The sequence below is a fragment of the Grus americana genome, chromosome 18 (assembly GCF_028858705.1).
Source record: "Grus americana isolate bGruAme1 chromosome 18, bGruAme1.mat, whole genome shotgun sequence".
Classification (NCBI taxonomy): Eukaryota; Metazoa; Chordata; class Aves; order Gruiformes; family Gruidae; genus Grus; species Grus americana.
The window spans coordinates 11987198-12007295 of record NC_072869.1 but is presented as its reverse complement, the minus strand read 5'-3'; the positions used below and the strand labels follow the sequence as shown (position 1 = coordinate 12007295).

General features: G+C 42.9%; 1 protein-coding gene across 2 annotated transcripts in view; it reads right to left on the bottom strand.

Annotated features, from left to right (window-relative positions):
• Positions 1-18976, bottom strand: part of MYH10 (myosin heavy chain 10) — a 102287-nt gene extending 83311 nt beyond the window's left edge. For both annotated transcript variants that reach the window (XM_054847082.1, XM_054847083.1), the window contains exons 1-3: positions 18854-18976; positions 15785-16162; positions 2538-2694 (exon numbers count right to left, since the gene is read on the bottom strand). In XM_054847082.1, coding sequence (XP_054703057.1) covers positions 2538-2694; positions 15785-16129 — 502 coding nt within the window. In that variant the 5' untranslated portion in view covers positions 16130-16162; positions 18854-18976. The remainder of the gene's footprint in view (positions 1-2537; positions 2695-15784; positions 16163-18853) is intronic.
• Between the last annotated feature and the right edge of the window lie 1122 nt (positions 18977-20098).

Sequence of the window (20098 nt, the reverse complement as noted above, 5' to 3'; positions counted from 1 at the left end):
CTAGTGCATCACAGCTGCACCACCACCAAACTGTTCATCTGCAACAACCAGCCATTAAAAGCAATTCTGCACCTCCCTTTCTTGTGACAGCTCACACTAATTCAATACATCTCCCTGGAGAATACTATTCACTCTCCAAAATGGCAAACTGGACTTCTTGAACATACTCTCTGTTTTATGGCATTTCCCCCCAGACCTTCTTCCTCTGTGTCTAATAAGCCCTGAAATAGATTTTCAGCCCATTCTCCCCACCAAAGGGCACGATCAGAGCTGACCTGTGAAGACTGCAGGGCTGAAGGTCCTCCTAAACAGGAAATTCTTCAAGGGGACAAGAATAGAGAAGCAGTTGCATGACTGGCAGTTAGCAATGCTTCCATACAACCTTTTCCTAACAGCGCACTGTGAAGTGCAGTGCTGCATTTATATCGCCAGTTTAACAAAATGGAGTGTTTCCAGCAATATTTAAGACAAGGAATAACTACTGAGATGCACATATGTCAAGTTGTTTCAGCCGACCATGAGACCTTTTGCTTTCATAATCTAAATCAGAAATCTATGTTTTGTTGTTTAAGCATAAATATTATTTTTAAACATAGAGAACTCCAGATCAGCAGAAACTTGAAGTTTATCTTTAATCTTCCATGCTCTGAATTAAAGGCAGGAAAGCATTAAGATACTGAGTAACAGTTCACTCCCTGCACCCAATTTCCAGCACAGAAAATTTGTATTTTAAGAAATCAGGTTGTTCAGAGTCACAGCTCAGGTCCAGGTATCCTGTTAATCAGTGTAAACACATCTCTCAAACACCTAGAAAATTAGTAATTTGTGATTAGCTACAAGGAAAGTAAAGATGATTATACTGAACAAAATACCACTGAACAGACAAGAAAAATACAGCCAACTGCTTTCATTGACCTAGAGTTAGTGGCTAAGATATTTCTGTAAGGGTATGGTCATATCATCCAAAGGAATTGCATTCCTATGGTTTCAATTTCAGGTTTGAATCCTAATAATTAAGCTTTAGATGTCAAATACTGGAAACATTGAAGTCATTCATATCAAAAGAAACCTATGAATATGTTCTAATAGCAATAGCATGACATGCAATGATACTGGAAAAACTAAATCTCACCTACCCACTCTCTCTACCATCCTATCTCTATCTCCCAAAGCAACTACATGCACAAACATGGACATGAACTGTAGAAGAACAGTTCTACAACTATATGTTAGTAACTTACCAGCAAAAGCATCTTGGTCAAGGGTTATGCTACAAATAAGTCAGAGGTCTCTACTACCAATCTGAAGCATTGTGATTAATACAGCTAGTTCTTGGCCAGAGACCCAACTATCCATTGAGAAGCTTGACAAGTTTTGGTGGCCCCAATCTGCTGCTCTTCCATTGCTTGCCCCTGCATCACCCCACTCAGCAATGATGGCACGGGTTCTTCTGGGGTAAAAGAGCACTCAGTGATCCAGCAACCTGTAGTTTATTATTAAGCAGCCCTAAAGGCAAAGGCACAACTGAAGAAACTAAGACTACAGTGATTTATTTAAAAGACAGGAAATGTCTTTTTTTAAAAAGATTTACAGTTAAATGGTTGATTAACCTGGTAGCAGAAACAGTGTTTTCTTAGTTTGTGTGAACAAGGTCAACTAACTTTTAACTCACTTCCAGTACATCTATACCAGGTCTATAGCAGAAAACACGGTAAATTTTTTCAGACCTGCCTCTATTACACACACTTTTCTAGATACAACATGTTGGTATTTCTAGGTCAGCAAAACAGACACCTAAATATGGACCAATATTGGATAGTATGAGCTGTGTTTCCAACATACTATGTCAGAAGTGCAATTTTACAAGTTCAACACATTTATATAACATAAGATTCACAGTTTTCATGTTTGTCCAGCACAGCCTTAAAGCCAAAATTCAAAGCATGTGCCCACCATAAACTTACTCTCTATTCTACTACAGACATGACCTATACTAGTTCGGAGGATAAAAAAAAAAAAAATCTTCAAGGTTAAGCATTTCCCTGACCTCTTTTTGAACTCAAACATACTATTGTTCCATTGTCACTTCAGATTATTTGTCAGCTGCCAAAACACCAACATTTTTATAGAATTAGAGACGAGTCATTAACATACTTTAGCTTTCCCTTTTCAATCACACTTTCTTTCTTACTTCAAAGCCAGTGCACTAACATCTTTTGACATAAATCTTATCTTCTTCTTCAGAAAAAAGTATTTCTGCTACAACTTTCAGTGCCACCAGTTGGCACAGTACACTTCCTAGTAGTGTTAGTTGGCTTCTGTGCCTCAAAGTCAGACAAATATGCTGACAGGGGTCAATCTCCAAGTTATTTCTATTCTGAAAGTTTAAAGGTTCTAGATAAGAAAGCTTCCCACCCCCTTAACTACTAGAAAAGATTCTGATCTTACTATATAGCTGGATAATGAAGCTCCTGAGTTTTAGGTACACTACAAAGAGTTGTCAACTGACAGTTAAGTAACATTTAACTAATTCTTACCTTGTAGCATGCATCTATATGCAGATTCAGATATTGCATAAATGTGCGGTGGCATTTCATGGCGCTTCTTCCCTCGGTACATCTCGATAATATTTTCTGAATAAATCGGGAGGTTCTTGTAAGGATTTATAACTACGCAGAACAGCCCTGAATAGGTCTTAAAAAAAAAAAAAGAAACATTTCTGTTAGTGAACAGTATTGAAATAGAGCCATAAAGAGCAGAAAGCTTTTTTCCACAGGTTCTGTAATGTTTATCTCAGAACAAAATTGAGGTCTCTCTTCTTGAACTCAAAATACATGCTACGTTCAAATTATTGGTTTCTAGTTCTCTCAAAAGGCTCTTTAATTACCTACATAAAAAGTAATTTAAAGATAATAAGTGTGAGTAAATATGAAGTGGAGCATCTGATATCTTTCCCACAGATATTTAAATTTCCCTTCCATTTGCCAAGTTACAGGATTTACAGGCATCTTTTGATTTTACTGAAGGAGTCGAACATGTGCAAAGTTTTGGGGTTTTTTTTTTTCATTTTTTAAGGAATTGATCATCTCAGTTACTCTAGTAAATAATTGGGATAAGGAAAAAGCCTCTTTCCAACCACCACTACCTCTGCTATCCCACTATTTTCTCATATCTGTAAGGCTGATGAGCAGGAAAGACCTTCTCAATCCCAAAGCAGTTTCCTCCTGGAGAGGTCATTCCCTCAGCTGTCCCACCCCAGCTGATGGATAGCCTGGCAGCTGGCACTGCGGACACTTCATATTCTGCTTTTAGAGTTGATCATGAACAGAAGTTACCAGCACTGCTATAACATCAAGAAACTCAAGCACAAATTTTACATTGCTTATTTCATTGACTCTCTTACTGATGCATTTCTGTTTAGTCAAAAAATTGCCTCAAGTTTTACAAACAATACATACAGGTCCACATTCCCCCATGAGTGAAATATCAAAGACTACTTCAGAACAGTTCAATCTCTGCTCCACAGAAGTTATTTAGAAGGAATTTTTCATATAAATATATATGGAAGAAAAATGCATACAGTCAACCACCCATAGTTTGTTATCTGGGAGGGAAGGATGAGCATGACTTGGCTGTAGGGGCTTTACTAGGGATCAAAGATTAAGCTCACAGGCAGACAGTTTTGGACCATGCAAAAAACAGAGCTAATCCACAGTGCTTCCCGGAACCAAAATATGCGAGCGGCTCTTGCCTTCTCAAAATCAACTAAACTGATTGTTTTTAAGACAGTAAAATCTCTCCCATTCACCTTTATTTCATAGCATGCTTTAAAAGTGCATTATTTTAGTCACTAACATTATTCACATATTTACTGGCGTAGGAATGTTAGCAAGAGAGATCAGTTTTCTTTTGACAGACACAGGGAGTATCTTTCTGAATGTCAGGAAAACTGGTTTTCCTACCTTTGCAGGCTGAGGGAAGGAATGGACACAGTAAGCAGACAGCATTAGCAGCTGTTGAGAGCCTTACAACATTTGTCAATTTAAAAAATATTTCTGCTACAATTTTACGAACAGAGTAGTTGAAATCCCTGATCTACTTTTTTTTAATATAGAAAAGATTTTATTTGAAGGAAAAGGTGCCCTGTTCTTTCTATACCTACAAAGGATTCTGGAAAGACAGACGGAAGGTGATCTCTGAAGTGAGTCAGGAGCACCACTCTTAAAGAAAAAGAACTTGGTTTTATGCCAGATGTTCTGACATAAAGACATCTTATGTCCTTACAGGAAAATAATCTCTCCACTTTGGTCAGATCTGCTGGATGATAAGCACTGCTGTGCCTTACCCAGCCAAGTATCTTCGGTAATAAGGTATTTATTTCTCAAGAGAAAGGAAACAGATGTTATCAGGTCAACTGACCCAAGCATAAAGAACAACTTATCAGTCATCAACTCCACAGAAGCATGGGTCTGCAGGCAATGGGCAGCTCCTCCCCAGACTCCTTTCCAGCCTCACACTCCTATCACTGTCCCTCTTGAGCACCCTTGCAGTCACTTACTGAGTTGGATACTACTGACAATAAGTTTTAAAAAGAATTGGCTGGTAATAGAATGAGTACCCTGACCAAACTCATTCATGGCCACTAGTGGTAGCATAGGGGAGAGGGAAGGCAGGACAGTTACTGTAATAGCACGGTACAACTGGCCAAGGAGCCAATTAACTGATAAACACTGGATCTACGCTCCTAGCCAGCCATCTTCCTTGTTCTCAACCGACATCACCCACATTCATCTACAGTTACTATGGGTGATGTGAAGGCATCGAGAATTGCACACGCCTGAATTCCATTCTAGTCTTCAAATAAAGATAACGAAAAGGCAGGCACACATTCACCAAGCCCATCGTACAATCACCAGCTCAAAACCACCGAACAGCACCAATGCTGCGTTTCTCCACTATAGCTATGTCTAATGAAAAAATTACTTGTTTATTGCTGACTGCAGATGAGATCTGGTCACAAGCAAAAGAATTCACACAGCCAAAGTCCATTTCCAGATCTGTCCCAACACACTCTCTGACCAGTGGAATGGCATGAACATTTGCTTAAGCCAGCAGACCTCCTTCCTCCAGGAGAATTCTGAACTCTCAGCCAGCAGCATTTCTGAGCCCTGGTCTAGTTTTCACCCACCCAGTTTCAGAACCTGCTATTTACCTCCACAGGCTGCTGCTCTGTATCTTACTGTGGATGGGAACTCTCAAAACAGCGACTGATGGTTTAGGTGTAAGGGTATTGCTGTATATATTAGCTATATTACAGACATCCTGTTTCAAGAGCAACACCTCTATTTATCTGCAAATTAATCTAAAACTTTAATCAGCTGTTTTGGTGCTTTTACGTTCACAAAGGAAAGTTGTGTTTTCCCCCCCAGTATCACTGCCCTTCCCCAGACATGAATAAACTGATCTAGTAAGTGAAGAAAGTAAAAAAAAAAATCTTAAGTTCTAGGATAAGAACAGCTATTTGAAGATCATTCTTCCCTCCTCCCCTAGTTGCTTTGGCATCTTTTATTTCCCCAACACAGACATGGAGTAAATGTTATTACTATTTAGCTACATAAAGAATTAATTTATAAAAACAAACTTAATCCCTCAGACCTCTATTGATAATACCTAACCTGGAAGCCTTTCTACACTATCTCCCAATGCAGTAATTAGATGGATCAGTGAACCTGGAATGATCAGACTAAGCAAAGTCCAGCTAGATGCCAATGTAACTCGGTCAATCTAGAGGAAGACCAGCAAATGTTCTGGGAAAATGAAATGGGTTCATTTAAGAGGCTCTATATTGAACAGTGCCAAATTAGAAGTTATGAAGCACAAAATTTTGCCATTTTACCAGTGCTGGGGCTCATTTATTTGAAACTAAATCTAAAGGATAGGCTTTTATCCCTGACCATGAAGTGTGTGTCATGACTAGCTCTTCACATGCAGCACCTTGAACTCCCAACATCTTGATTTTCTGCACTTTTGTCACTCTGTTCGCTCTCCTGACGTTTCCCTGCAAAATTTAAAAACCACACTTTCTTCAAAACATCACCACACTCAACAGCCTTAATTTATTCAAAGGAAGATGGAACCATGCTCTCCCACAAGGCTCCCAAATTTCCTGACCATCACCCACTGCAAAAAGCAACACATGAACATATTGGTGGGTTGTTCTTGTGGCTTGGTAGGCATATAAACACAGAAGGGATGCTTTTATTGACTCAAATTTAATTGTGAGGGAGGTAAACTGTACAAAAAAATTTATAGAGCTATTTTATAACTGCAAGTCTCACAGTACAAGTATATTACTATATCTAAGACAGCAGATTGGAGGTATGGGCTTTCTGCATACAAATTGCAGACATGAAAAGTAGGCTGAGATTGTTTTACACACCTTGAAAAGCTTCTGGGTGACCAGCCACAGAAAGAATTAACAGGATTACTGCACACCTCCCTTACAAATGGACACCCTATTTAATGAATACCACCACGTAACTTAAAGATGCCCAGAGCTTTCCAACACACCAAAGGGGCACAGCGATGCCCTGTGCCTCCTCTGTATTCTGCAATAGATGGACTTTGCCAAAGCTGTCAGATCTGAATTACAGTTAGGATCAAGTGCTGAAGAGCTACAGTTACTAGCCAGTCTGGATGAAGAACCAGACTTCATTAATTTTTCAGCTGACAGGTAGATATGTATATTAAGAATTCAAAGGCAAGTAAAGATGCTTATTCACCTTGAGATCACAGTATTAGCTGCAAACAAGCTAGTTGCTTGAAACACACACATTTCTGCTTTACTGAGGAACAGGAGATAGGCAGTATCAACCAACAGCAATAAGGCATGTTGGAATGCACACTCTCTAGGCAAGGCTCCAGAGACAAATAGTAAAGCAGTGCTCTGACAGAGGTTTGTTATACAAACTCTCCTTCAGGACACTAATTGTGGAGTTTGAATGTTTCCAGATGCTTACAAGCCTTATCCAGTAGTATATCATTTAGTAATTTGGATTTTGGTAAGCTATCCCAGACTGTGGAGTTCAGGTTCCTGGCGCTGGCCTATTTCAAAACTGTACTATATTCCTAGCAGTAAGCAACCTGAGAAAGAGGTACATGTAAATGAACTACTGGCAAATAGAGAGTGCATCATTTCCAGGTGAAAGCATGTGGAAATTTAAGATCTAAATTTGGAGTGTGGGCTCCAGAGCAAGAAAGGTTTTCATGGCCTGTCTTCCCTTAAAACCATATCAAGCCTTCGCTGTGTATATACACATGGTGGTATTAGTGTCAAAAGCCTTGTACGATTCCTTAGATTAATAGCTCAGCTTTACAGTTCTCGCATCAAGGAATGTAATATGCTGTTATGACTGTTAGGTTGCTTCCTCCTGCCGCAACTTCAAAAGGCCTCTTTAAAGCATCACTTCAGAGCACATTAGCAAGATGCGGGTAAATTTTTGGAATTTGTAACAATCAGTCTGCATCACCTGAGTATCCAGACTCAACATTTATCTCTAGTTCTTCAACTATAGAAAGTGACAGATTTGCTGTATTACTACATAAATAATTAAGCTGAAGTAAGCATCTAGACATCTCCTATTATTACCTGAAATATAAACTAGCAGTTTCTAGCCTAGAAAGCAATACCTCTTTTAAGCAGTATCCCATATACTAATGGGGAAGAGCACATTCTGCAGGTTAGTAAGTTGCATAATGATAGCATTTTCTTGTCTGGTTTCGCTTCCTGGGGTTATGATCTGCCTTTCACACTCCAAGACCCATTAAGTCCTCCAAGCTTCACATGGTTTTCTCGTGTACTACCTTTACCCCCTAGATGAGGCAATTATCCAATCCTAAATTCAAGCAGAGCAAGAAGGGCAGACAGCTCTTCGGTCTCAGAGGGAAGGAAAGTGATGCTGTGACCTGGGGTGGAACAGTCTCTGCTTTCCACAGCAGCTAATCCCCAGCTACAATCACCTCCCCTCAGGGCAGGGAGAGGGGCCACACAGTTGCCCCAGTACCATGGGCAGCCCCTGCACCACCACCCCAAGCCCCTGCTCACCAGCCAGGCCACAGTCAAGACTGGAAGCCAGAAATTATCCCAGTCATCTCCATACAAACCCAAACTGCTAGCTAAAAAGATAATTGAGTCCTGCTGGCACCCAAGAAGTTGGGGGTCAAGGATGCCAACAAGGGTAAGGAACCCCCTATGGGGTACTGGGAACCTCAGCTCTGACAGAGGCCGAGGGACAAGAGCCACTGATTGCTGCTGGGGGCAACTGAGGAGTAAAATCTGTGCACAGGGAGAATGAGGAAGGGAAGGAGCACAACACATACACAAACTATTAAAGAAAAAGCACAGCCCAGACTTCTGACGACTTGTCTACGGATGTTCTCTACAGCTAACACTAAAGAGAGAAGGTTCACCAGTACTGTATTTTCACATTTAAAGTCTTCATGTTATGTGTTTAAAGATTAAAAAACAACATCAGATCAGCTGTGCAAGTCATACTCCTGCTCAGTCAGCTCAACACCTCTCAGAGATGGACAGGCTCACTGCCATTCAGACAGCACGACCGCTTCAGCCACAGCAACTGCTAAGAGGTAAACATGATCTTAGGTTGCACCAGGGCCAGAAAAGTATTAATATCCTTTCACAAGGCTCCTGTATAGGCGCATGGTAGAGCCTGACTGCTCTACAGCTTACAACGGGCTACCCATGACTTCTGGTGCAGGCGCATAGCTTGAAGGGGTGTCCTGCACCACAGTGCATTCCACTGAGCACTTGAAGAGGAGTCCAGAAACCAAATTTTTGCACTTTAGGCTGCTAAGCTACCATTCTTTATAGAAACAGTATTTGACAAGAGCATGCACTTTTACATACCTCTGCTTGCCTGATAGCAAGGAGGATATTGATTCACTTCCCTTAAATCCCTCATACCTTTCTGAGAAAGTAAAGCCCAACACACAACTCCCTCAACTTGATCACATTTATGAGTCTTCCAAAAAATCAAGAGTTAATTTAAAAACAAGTTCTTGTGTCAAAGCAGTTCTTACAATTTGAACCCCAGCATTTCTTCTGCCACGTATTAGGTACTAGATCCAGTGACTGGTTTGTGTTAAAGAATAGATGAAATTAAGTAACAAAAGAACCTCTAAGAAATGGAGTTTAAGACCAGTCTTCAATACTCAGTAATGTGAAACATTCCCAACCGGACCAGCAGGAAAATTAGAACACAGAAGCTTATATAACACCACAGATTGTTCTAGGTTACACTCTGGCCTTGCAGGAGGCAGCAGCTTAAAAGAAGAAACAGCTTATAGGCAGCTCCTCAAGTGCAGTTTTATAAGAGCTTCCACCCACAGCAAGCTCTGGAACTGGGAACTACAACATATTTCTCATTTTTGCTCTCTTCTGCCCCAATAAAATGGAAAGTATATAAAAAATGAAAGTAGCACAGGGCTGCAGAGCAATTACAGAAGTAATACTTGTAATTATCAACAAATATCTGCTGAAGTATTTTTAATCGCACAATAGTAAGCATGTTTTCTTCTTTACTGGTAGAAAGAAAACCCAGCAGGTATATACATGAAGAGCAATAGCAGCAAGGTTGAAGGAGCTCTCAGCCTTACATAAACAGTTTCCAACCATTTTGCAAAAGTCTTTGCTAAAATAGGTGGAGGAGCGGGTGTAGAAAATAATACATAGTTCATTAGAGTTCGGAGGACTTTGACGTTGAATCTAACCCATTCCACAAGGGTGCTTCACCATCTTTTCGTCCTTCCTCAAGGAACAGCAAAACTAGTCATCGCTAACTTGACTTCACCTACAGCATGCACAGGTCTCACGCCAGATGTCTCCACCTGAAACTTTCTAGCTGAGCACCCAAACATAGGTCATGGGCTCACCAACCACAGACAGCACCATGGGAACATCCCACCAGTCACACCAAGGCAAGAGGCCATCTGCATACTGCCATGGGTTAATAGAAGTCAAGCGTTTGAGAAATTCTAATAATTTTAATCCTTTTGACTGACTGAGGTCAGGAAGCAGTTAAGTAGTAATTACAATGATTTGTGGGGGTATCAGCAAGCTACATAATCAACTGTGGGTGATGGACTTCCTCCAGGAGAGCTGGGACTAGAAAAGATGCGGCAACAGCAACATTTTTCTAACAGATTTTTATAAAGCCCATTGGATTTAGAATATCTTAGTTTTTACTGTAGCTGAATTACACCCTATGTTTGAACGAGCCATTCCTTCATCCCATCTTACCACACTGGCTACAGGAATGGGAACTTTTGACTGTACGAGACAGACTTTTGGTCCTGCGGTATCTTCTTTCAGTTAGAAAACTCAAACATTTATAGACCCATTGAGTAGACAACAGGCAACTTATCCAGGAATTTTTCAGATATGCATCTGCACTTACCAGTCAGACCATTAAAATACAGTTATCTGCAACTTGGATGTTACACTTTTCTGGAAAAATCAGTAGGGTATGTCAAACCTCTACAGGACCCATACTACTACTGTTTGCTAATGCACTTCATGAGAAACCCATTCTGGTTTAAGAAAATATTTCTGTTAACAAGTGAGCATAAAGTTATGTTTTTACACTCATTAATAGAGTGTGTAGGAACATAGAAACATTTAAAATATGCTTTAAAAGGGAAAAGGAAGGGTCTTTGTTGCCAAATGATGTACTGACACAGAAGTAGAGCTTTAAATTGCTGGAAAAAGTATCACTTAGCCCTGACTTAGAAGTATTAACAGTCATTAGCTTATTCAGTCCAATTTCAGTCAGTGTCTGCAATATCAAGAACGAGTTGCTTTCCATTTAGGTAGAAATTAGGTATTTACATTCCTGATCTATGTAACTAGCCACATTTTGATGAACTGAAATGCTTTTAATCAATTTAAAAATTCAACATACTAAGAAAATTATATCCAGAACACTAACAAAGCACTGAAACATTATTTAGAGCAATCAGGAACACTCCTGACCACTTTGCTTTTTGCAGTTCTAGAAGTGGTATGGCATACATCAAAATTTACTTTCAGAATTAAAAAAAAAATCATCCTGCTGTTAAGTGAAAGAAAAGAACTCTCAAGCTTCACACTAACTAGCCACCAACCCCAGTTCTCTCTTCCAAGTGCAGAGAAAGTGGCAAAAAAAATATTAACAAAAATACTGACAGTTCTTTTCTTCAGATCAACCTTGAGTCAAGTTGGGTAGTAAACTTTGAGTAGAAGCCTAATTTTGAACATAACTGACATGCCTATATATAAGCTTTCAGAATAGAGACTGAAGCTAATACATTGTTGATACTGAAGTACAGAGGGATCAAGCTGGAGAAAACACCTCTCCTACACCAGAAACTCCTTTGCAGCTTTCAGACCTTATTTGTAGCTCTCTTATCAAAGCACCAAAGTATTTCTCCCCTCCATATTGTTAAGTGCAGCATCTGGCCTCATGGCACTTTATTTTCAGACTAAATTCTCCCTCTTGTTTATCTCCCTCACAGCTCCCATCCCTTCCCACCAAAACCAGAGACCCATTTCAAGTGTCTCCTTTTTCCCAGGACTCCAACTGAAGGAGACAGCTATAGCTCAGACAGCCAAAGTCACTCCTTCAGCTGGGCTTCACACACCACCCCCCCCCAACAGCAAACTGACACCACAAACCTCTGAGCCACAAACAGAGCTGCTCGTGAACTTCTGTAGTTTTTAAACTGCTGTGTTGTAAGCCAAGTCAGTGATTTCCTACATACAGATATCATATTGGACCATGAAGAGTTTGGTTCTGGTTCATGAGAAACCCCAAGCCTCATGAAGCAGTGACAAGGAGAATTACTGGAGCAGTAATCTTGCCTACCATGGCTTGCCACAAAGGCAACAATGGTCTTGAGAACTTAGTAGCATTCAAAGCTGATGGACCCTCAACATCCACTCTTTCCAGTGGATGTCTCCATGTCTTTGTCTGATTTAAATATTATTTCCACCCCCTATGAAATCATATTTTACTGACATGACTTAAGCAGAAACCCAAAGTCTAGGGCTGATATCTAGAAGCCTTCACCGTGGCATTTTACATGCATGTCTTGTAAAAATAAAGATGTTTCCTCACTCAAGCTACAGAGCTTGATGACCCAAAACCTGAGACAACTAGACTTCTTTCTTAAAGCAATGCCCCCAGAAAGATATCTGAAACTCAGTTCATCATGGTATAAGGATATTAAAGAACCACCACAAAACCAGTCTGAGTAAAATCATGTTTATTCCAAGTCTTCAGAGGACCTCCTAAGCCTTTGGGTGTTCCTCCTGGGTACCCTTACAATGAACTACCTCCAACTCTGAAGGACATTACTAAATACACACTGAAGCTAGCGTTAAAGACATGAGACTCCAATTTAGAGTATTAGTGACTCAAATGAGACACCTCTCCCATAAGAAAAACTGATATCCCTAGAAAAGCACAAAATTTGAAAATATTCAGCTATGAAACACAAGGAAGAGTAAAAATTCCTACCAAAGGTAGAAATAATGAGAAAAAAAAGACTGCAGTAGATGGCTGCACCTTCACCGAACCAACACTTGCACTTGATGAAAACCATACCTCAAACTCGAGCAGAGATCATCTCAAGGACTCAGAGATACTGCAGGATCATGCTTAGTCATTGACAGGTTAAGGAAAAAAGTACAAGAAGTCATAATGATAGATTTGCCCCACCATCCAGGTGAATGAATATATATAGTATATTTTCAAAAGAATTTGCAGAGATTAGCATAGCTTCCCTAGGAAAGAATTTTTTTTAACATACTCTTCATGAAGTTACAGTCAAAATAAACCTTGTGGTAAGAAATGGAATAGGTGGTGTTAAAAGGGAAGCAAGAAATTTCACCTCCAAAGCAAAACTGGAATCGCTGAAGTTTACACCTGCAACTATTCTTCCCAGCACTTCTTGTAGAAGTCCTGCTACCTTTCATCTTCTGTGCTGTCATGAAGAGACCAGAAATGAAGACAAGACCAAGCATTGACATCATACTTTTACAAACCACTGGTCTTCTAGATTTTCCATTTGTGTTCATCTCCCACAGTACAGTAATAATGCAACCGACAGGCCAAGATCACGCCACTTGGCAGACATTAGAAATGCTAGAAGTTCCAGAAACTCCTTGCCATCCCTACTTAGATGTTACTTGATGAAGTGAGGATCACTGCCCAGGTCATGCCAACTGGCACTACCTAGCTTTAGTCAGCCCTCCCCATTCCTCCAGCAGTGTCATATCTTGAAGAAGCAGATTATAGACCGATGACTAGACCCACTGACCAAATCCCTCAGCTTGCTCGTTTCCTTTCTAGGGATTGAAAGGAAACATGTATCTACTTCAGTGACAGTTCTTCATATTCCACTTCCTAGAAAGGCAACACTGCATGCTGCCTATTGTGAATTAAAGGAAACCAAAACAGATTCACCATTCTCCATCTTAACTTCATGAGACCAATGCCAAAAAATAAGATTTCAGTTTGGTTATTATGAGAGTACCATCTGGAAATCAAAAAACATACCTTTAACTGACTCTTGTCACAGCCAAACCACCATAATTCCCTTCATCAGCTCAGGTAACTTTGGTTCTTTCCTTTACACCAAGCAAACATCAGCAGGTTACGCAGGCAATGGCAGCGCAGCAGCCAGCACCAGCTATGACAGTGCCACATTCCAGAAGTTTAGGGATCCCAACCAGAACCACACTAAAAACCCCACCAGCTCAAGTTCTTGAAGTTTCTCTCTATGGCCTACTCATCTTTGCTAGCATTCAGCCTCTACTCTAATAGTACTTGCAAGTGGTGTTCTCCTCCCTCCAAAAAATAAGCTGAGTTTTAATTTCAAACAAGATGCCATTATTACAGCTGCATAGCAACATTATTCTTGGTAACAGGAGCATTCTCCAGCAATGTTCCTGTAACTCAGGCCTCCAGTTAAGGCCAACAAATCCATTAGCTTCTTGATCCCAACCAACTTCCTCCAGCTTGAGGGTGGGGGAGGTCATTAGTAATACACCAATGCAGTAATCCCCCTATGTGACAGCACTATCTCAGTGCCAAGGAACCAAGTTTTAGAGTCTGCCTCAGCAGTTAAAGAATGAAAGCAGAAAACACCTTTTAGGGAAGGAAAGGGTGAGGGGAAGGCAAGTTACCTATAGGATATCACCTAAACTCCACCTATACAATAAGCCAGCCTTTCATGAAGCGGAGATTTTTAGTTTGTCAGTCACCCAAAGTAACAGTACAGCATCATCTGTGTATACAGATGAGTGACAGGTTCTCAGTGCCACCCTCCAGAAGCATTTCTGGCTGTTTATGGAGTCCTTCGACTATAGCTTGCTTTGACATTTAAGGCCTTCAGCTTTTAACCTTCATAATGAAATACAGTTATAATAGTTGTAATGAATTTCCTAATAACTAGCATTATGATTGATGCATATACTGAAAACTTTTGACCTATCAACTTGTTTACTTTTAATTTTCAATCCAGTCCTTCCTAGTTATCCAATTAGTTTACTTATAAGCTTGCAGGAAGCATTCCAGAAGTATTTTTTGCTGAGCTCCGCTGTTAAGGGTCTTGGTGGAAGGCCTTGGAAGGGTAAAAGCCAAAAACCCACATGGGAAACTGACAAAGAAGCAGAAATACAAAGAATATTTTGACGTTTCATATAATTTTTAATAAGTCCAAATATTACCAAGGGCCAAGCAAAAAATGGTAATCCATTAATACCTAGGTGGAAGGGAAAGTGAGCCAACTAACTAGCGGAACTAAATAAAATGGATTTAAGCTTTAGAACAAGTGTTTATTAACATGAGCCAAGCATTTAAGCAGATGTTCCAGTTTCTTTTAAGATAGAAAGTCTACTTGTAGCTCTTAATGATACTCTGACTCAACAAGTCACTATGCATTCAGTTTGCCAAGAGACAAGGAGCTGCTCTTAACAGTACACCATAGACACTCATTTAATATTGTTCAAGGAAGGAACGGGGTCAAAAGCAGCATCAATGGCGTTGTGATTTCTAACTCTATAGAAAGATGGTGATAAGCCAGATGTTCCACTCAGTGCTTCAAAACCACTGAAAAAGAAAGCTTTATCTTATTGGTTTATTTTAAGCACTTGAACACATTCTTTCCTGGCCCACTAAGTTGATATTGGATTCCAAAAAGACATTTTGCATTCCTAGCACTCTCCGACTTCAGCTTTTAAATAATAGCACAGCCTCTTATTACCATTTGTAATATGCAGCAAGTTAAAACAAGATATATGCTTATTCATATGAGCAATTAAACAAGAGTAATTCAGCAAAGTTAGGTTTTGTAATCTCTTGTCAGCTCAAACAAGCCATTTGATACTATTCCCTGTATCAGTTAAGCATGTCTGAGGCAAGTGCTCTAACGAGTGGCATGAGCTAAGCACCCAGAGTTGCCATTTAGCATTCTATTTTTGAAAGATGCTTGCAGAATTATTTCCATAGGAGAATTTTTTTTATTATTTGTTTTATGACAACAGAGTTCTTGACCTGTACACAGCAGAGACCCTGGATTAATCTAAATGCTAGGGACACAAAGTATGTAGGCTATCAAAATCAGATACAAGACTCGCTTCCTCCATTTCAAATAGGTAAAGGAATGGGAATCAGTAAGTTCAGCTGAATTAGCACCCGTAATGAATCTAGTAATTAGTACTTACATAGATGAGCCCAGAGTAATACCGATCCTTTAAATTATGCAATACAGAGGCTTCATTTAAACAGGTTAATTCTGCCATGTCTTCCACTTTAGAGAACTTGGGGGGATTCATCTTCTGAATATCATCTTTATTGACTAGTGCTTTCTTTCCGTTCTCTGCCAGTTCAACCAACACTTCATCCCCTTTTTCCTCCTTGATGCTGGCTGCCTCAAAACCATGGCGCTCTGAAGGAATCCACACCAACTTTTTAGCAGTCCAATCAGCCTGTGTGGCAGGGTTGTAGATTACAGCCCTATCCACAAAGAGGTATCTCTCCGGATCTTCCTGTCCGGATCTCTGTGCCATTGTAGGAAGTGAAGGTGTCCACTATTGGTTACCCTGTAAGTTGGAGGGAGGGGGGAAAGCAAAGAGTATGTTACATACCATATTTTTATCAATTAAATGAATGCAGCTATTGCACATCAATTAAATGATTTATCACTAATATGTGTATCTTCTCTTGATGAAGAAGTATTGTTAGTTTCTTCCATAGTCTAAAGAAGTTGCTGTAGAACTGAGAGCCCCTATTCACACAGCAGCCCACTGAATAAACCAACTGCCATACAAGGGTTAAAAGGATCCGTCAAGTATAATCCCAGACACAGTACAGGAAACTCAGTTTGAACTGGTTCTAATTGTGCACCAACTACGGAGAGACATTGCGACAAACGTGAGAACTACAAGCAGGAAAGACACGCATCTGTCTTCTGTGCTTAAATAAGAGCAAATTTAACAAAAGGTTGCCAGTAAACTTAACTTCAATTGAACAGTAAAAAAAAAATAAATAGATATATAAAAATATAAAAAGTGTTCAGTGGATAGCTAACTACAGTAACCAGAAGGCAAGAATATGTTTTAAAGCGTGGATTTTCAACTACAGACAAGAACTTGAAACACTTGGGGTTTCTGCAAGCCATTAAGCTAGCTAAACTTTGCTCATATTCTTCCTGAAAATATAAGACTTTGCATTTCTACAGCCTGTTTCTGTTCTCAGTCCTCAGTGCTGACATTACCATATTGCAAAAAAATGTGTCCAGATCTCAAGTTTACCTTGAGGCTCATGATACAGCAAGGACTGATGCTAGATTTTCCAACCAGCTTCACGGGTAATTTGAAGAGGAAAGAAAAACTGCTGACAAGAGCTCCTGCACACTCATTTTACCTATTTGCGTCTATGAAAGGCTACCACATCTTTAGGTAATAATACTGTCATATCCAGGATTCCTGGAGCTAGCAGTTTCATTTGTAACCGCCTGAGGAGCAACAAGGTCAGGCCTAACAACTAGTACTCAGGTCATTAAACACCTTGTTATTTCACACACTAGATCTTTTCTGCTGAAGAACGAATGTTACGTTAGCTAATGGTAGCCTCTTCTAGCAGGTAACCAAAAGGTTAGCTTCAAAAGCAAAGAAGGTTTCACAAACTGCATTTGTCATCTTTCATACGATGGTATGCACCCTGATGGAAGAAGTCCTCAACACACCCGGTCCTCAGAAGAACATGTAATTAAATACAATAGTTGTCTCTCCATCTACAGCATGGACATGTGGTACGTTGTCCAACTTTATGTTAAAGTAAGCATGAAATCATTGAATCCTTCAGAGGTTTGAGGAGCAGACTGTTTACTACAGACAGCTTAATTCAAATCAAGAGGCGATGACTCAACATTTAAAGTATTTTTTAGAAGAGATTGAGAAAAAATTCAATAAAGAAAGACAGAATCGTTGATGGGACACCTTAAGTGATAGCTGGACTCCTCAGCCAGAAAAATGAATAAATTAAGTCAAGGAATGCCACAGTTAGCTCAAGAAGCCCACAAATTGAATATCTGAGCCTTCAGCCCCAATTCAGATAACCATTTGTCTCCACTGTGCTAGACTAGAGCTGAAGTTCCAACAAAGACCTGGAACACCATTGCCACCCTCATGTGCAAATGCATCTCAGTGTCAAGTCTCTGAAAACTCTCTGGTCAGGTACGATATGATGGACAGCCAAACGCATTCATGATAAGCTCAGTCTCACTTTTGCAGACTGAGATGTAGTGAAATCTAGAGGTCAGATGAAATTTGTATGACAAAATTAATCGGTATTGTTCCCCAGAGGGATTAAAGGCTGAAGACTGAAATGAATGCATGGACTGACTTTATACCAGTTCCTGAGGAAAATACCTAACATCAGGGGATCGCGGACAGTTTCAGGGTCATTTTTCCACTTTGGCTTTTAATACCACAAAGCCCATCACAAAAGACCCTCTGCAGAAGCAAAGCAAGTTGCAGCTTACCCTACCCGGGGCTCCTCTGTTAACAATGGCATTCAAATGAAATACACAAATGAGCACATTTCTCATGCAGGAATCCAGCACTCCCAAAAGACGAGTGAAAAGAAAAAAAAAAACCCTACACATGTTCTGCTCCTCTAAACAAAAGGGGGGGGGGGGGGGGAACCGGCCGAGATGGGGAGTGGCATCCCTCAGTGCAGCCCGGGCATTTTCAAGGACAGGGGCAGCCCGAGGAGCCGCAGAAGCCGCACCGCCCCCGGACGCCGAGGGCTGATGCTCGCTGCCGTCCTCCTGCGGGAATGGCTGCGGAGCCCCCCTCGCAGGGCCACAGGCGCCGCCGTCGCCCCGAAGGACAAAGGAGGCGGCCAGGCCCCCTCGGCCCAGCGGGGCCCGGGAGCGGCCCCCTCCCCGGCGCAGCCCGGCCCCAGCCCCGCGCCCCCCGCCCAGCCGCCGCCCCGCCCGCGCGGAGGCTGCGGGAAAGGGAGAAAATGGCCACCTTCCCCCCACCGATGCAGCCGGGAGCGGCGGCGATGCGGCGGAGGGGAAGGGGGGGAGGGCGAGAGGGGTGAGGGGAGATGCGGCGGCGCGGGCGGGCCGGACGGCGCGGCCCACACAAGGGGGTCTTTGTGTGCTGTGCCGGGCCCGCCGTCCCCGCCCCACCCCCACCGCGGGCGGGCCCAGCCGAACGCCCCCGGCGACCCCCCCTCAGCCCGGCCCGGGTAACAGGGACCGCCGGGCCCCGCCGCCTCACCTGTATAGCGCCCGGCCGCCGCCGTGCCCCGGAGCTCGCGCCGCCCGCCCTGCTCCTCAGCACTCGCGCCGCTCCGCCCCCCGCCCGCCGCGCTCCTTTAGCGCCACACCGAGCCCTCCGCCCCCCGCTCGCCGCCGCCGCCGGCCCCGCCCCCCCACCGCCGACCACCGCCCTCCCATTGGGCAGCGACCACGTCCGTCCGCCGCGACGCGCTCGCCCATTGGTCCGCGGTGCGGCCGCTCTCCAGCCACGGCCATAGCAACCTCCACACGCTACCCTCCAAACCCCGCCTCCCCGATTAGCCCCGCCCCCTCAGCGGTCATTGGCGGGCCCCGCCCGGCCGTCGGCTCACAGCGTTCTTCTCACTGGGCGTCCGCCACGCCTGTCGGGGCGGGCTCCGCCCCGCGCTGCAGCACGCCCGGCGGGGGGCGCGGCGCGTTCCCGGCGCTGCAGCGGGCGGTGCGCGCGGTGCTGCAGCGCGGGGCGGGCGCGCGCTTCCCCCTCACCCACCTTCACCCCCCCACACGTCGACGTCCCGGTATTTTGGGTCGATTTCGGGGTTTTTCAGGCCCCGGGCCGGCTTTCACCGACGTCAGAGATAACGGGGAAACCCGTCCCCAGGCGCTGGAAGCAGGCCCTGCCCTCCCGCCGGGCCCCAGCGGCGGCGTCCCCGCGCTGGGAGCTCGGGGTCTCCTCACGCTCTCCTCAGCGGTGCCTGTCTGAGGTGGCGGTCGCTGGTTTCCAGCCTCTGGGCTGGATGGCGATCCAGCAGAAAAGCACCCGGTCCCGATTTCCAAACTTCCAGTTCTAGAAACTGCCGCAGCCCTCAGTAATTGCTCCCGGGGGTAATTACCCTGACTATTAAAAATAAAAACCCAACCCTCACTGCAAGTCTGACGTGGTCTCCCAGCCCCCGGATCTGGTTGGGTGTCTGGGTGTTGCCTCGACAGCCCCCCTCAGCGAAGCGCGCTCCTGCGTTCGGCCGCCACCAAGCAGCCCATGGGCCAAGGTTGAGCTTTTTCCCCTTCCTTAAACATAATCCTGCGGCTTTTTGGAGCCCTCGCCTGTTTGCCAGCACCTTTTCTGGATAAGGCGAGTAGGCAGGAGGCTGCAGCACAGGAAAAAGAGCCATTTGCAGCGTCCATGAGAGTCTCGTGGGCTCACATGGTGAAAATCGGTGCCGGGTGGGTTTTGGGTGTAGCACCCCAGGGCTGCTGGCCTGCACCCTCCAGCGCTGCTGCTGCC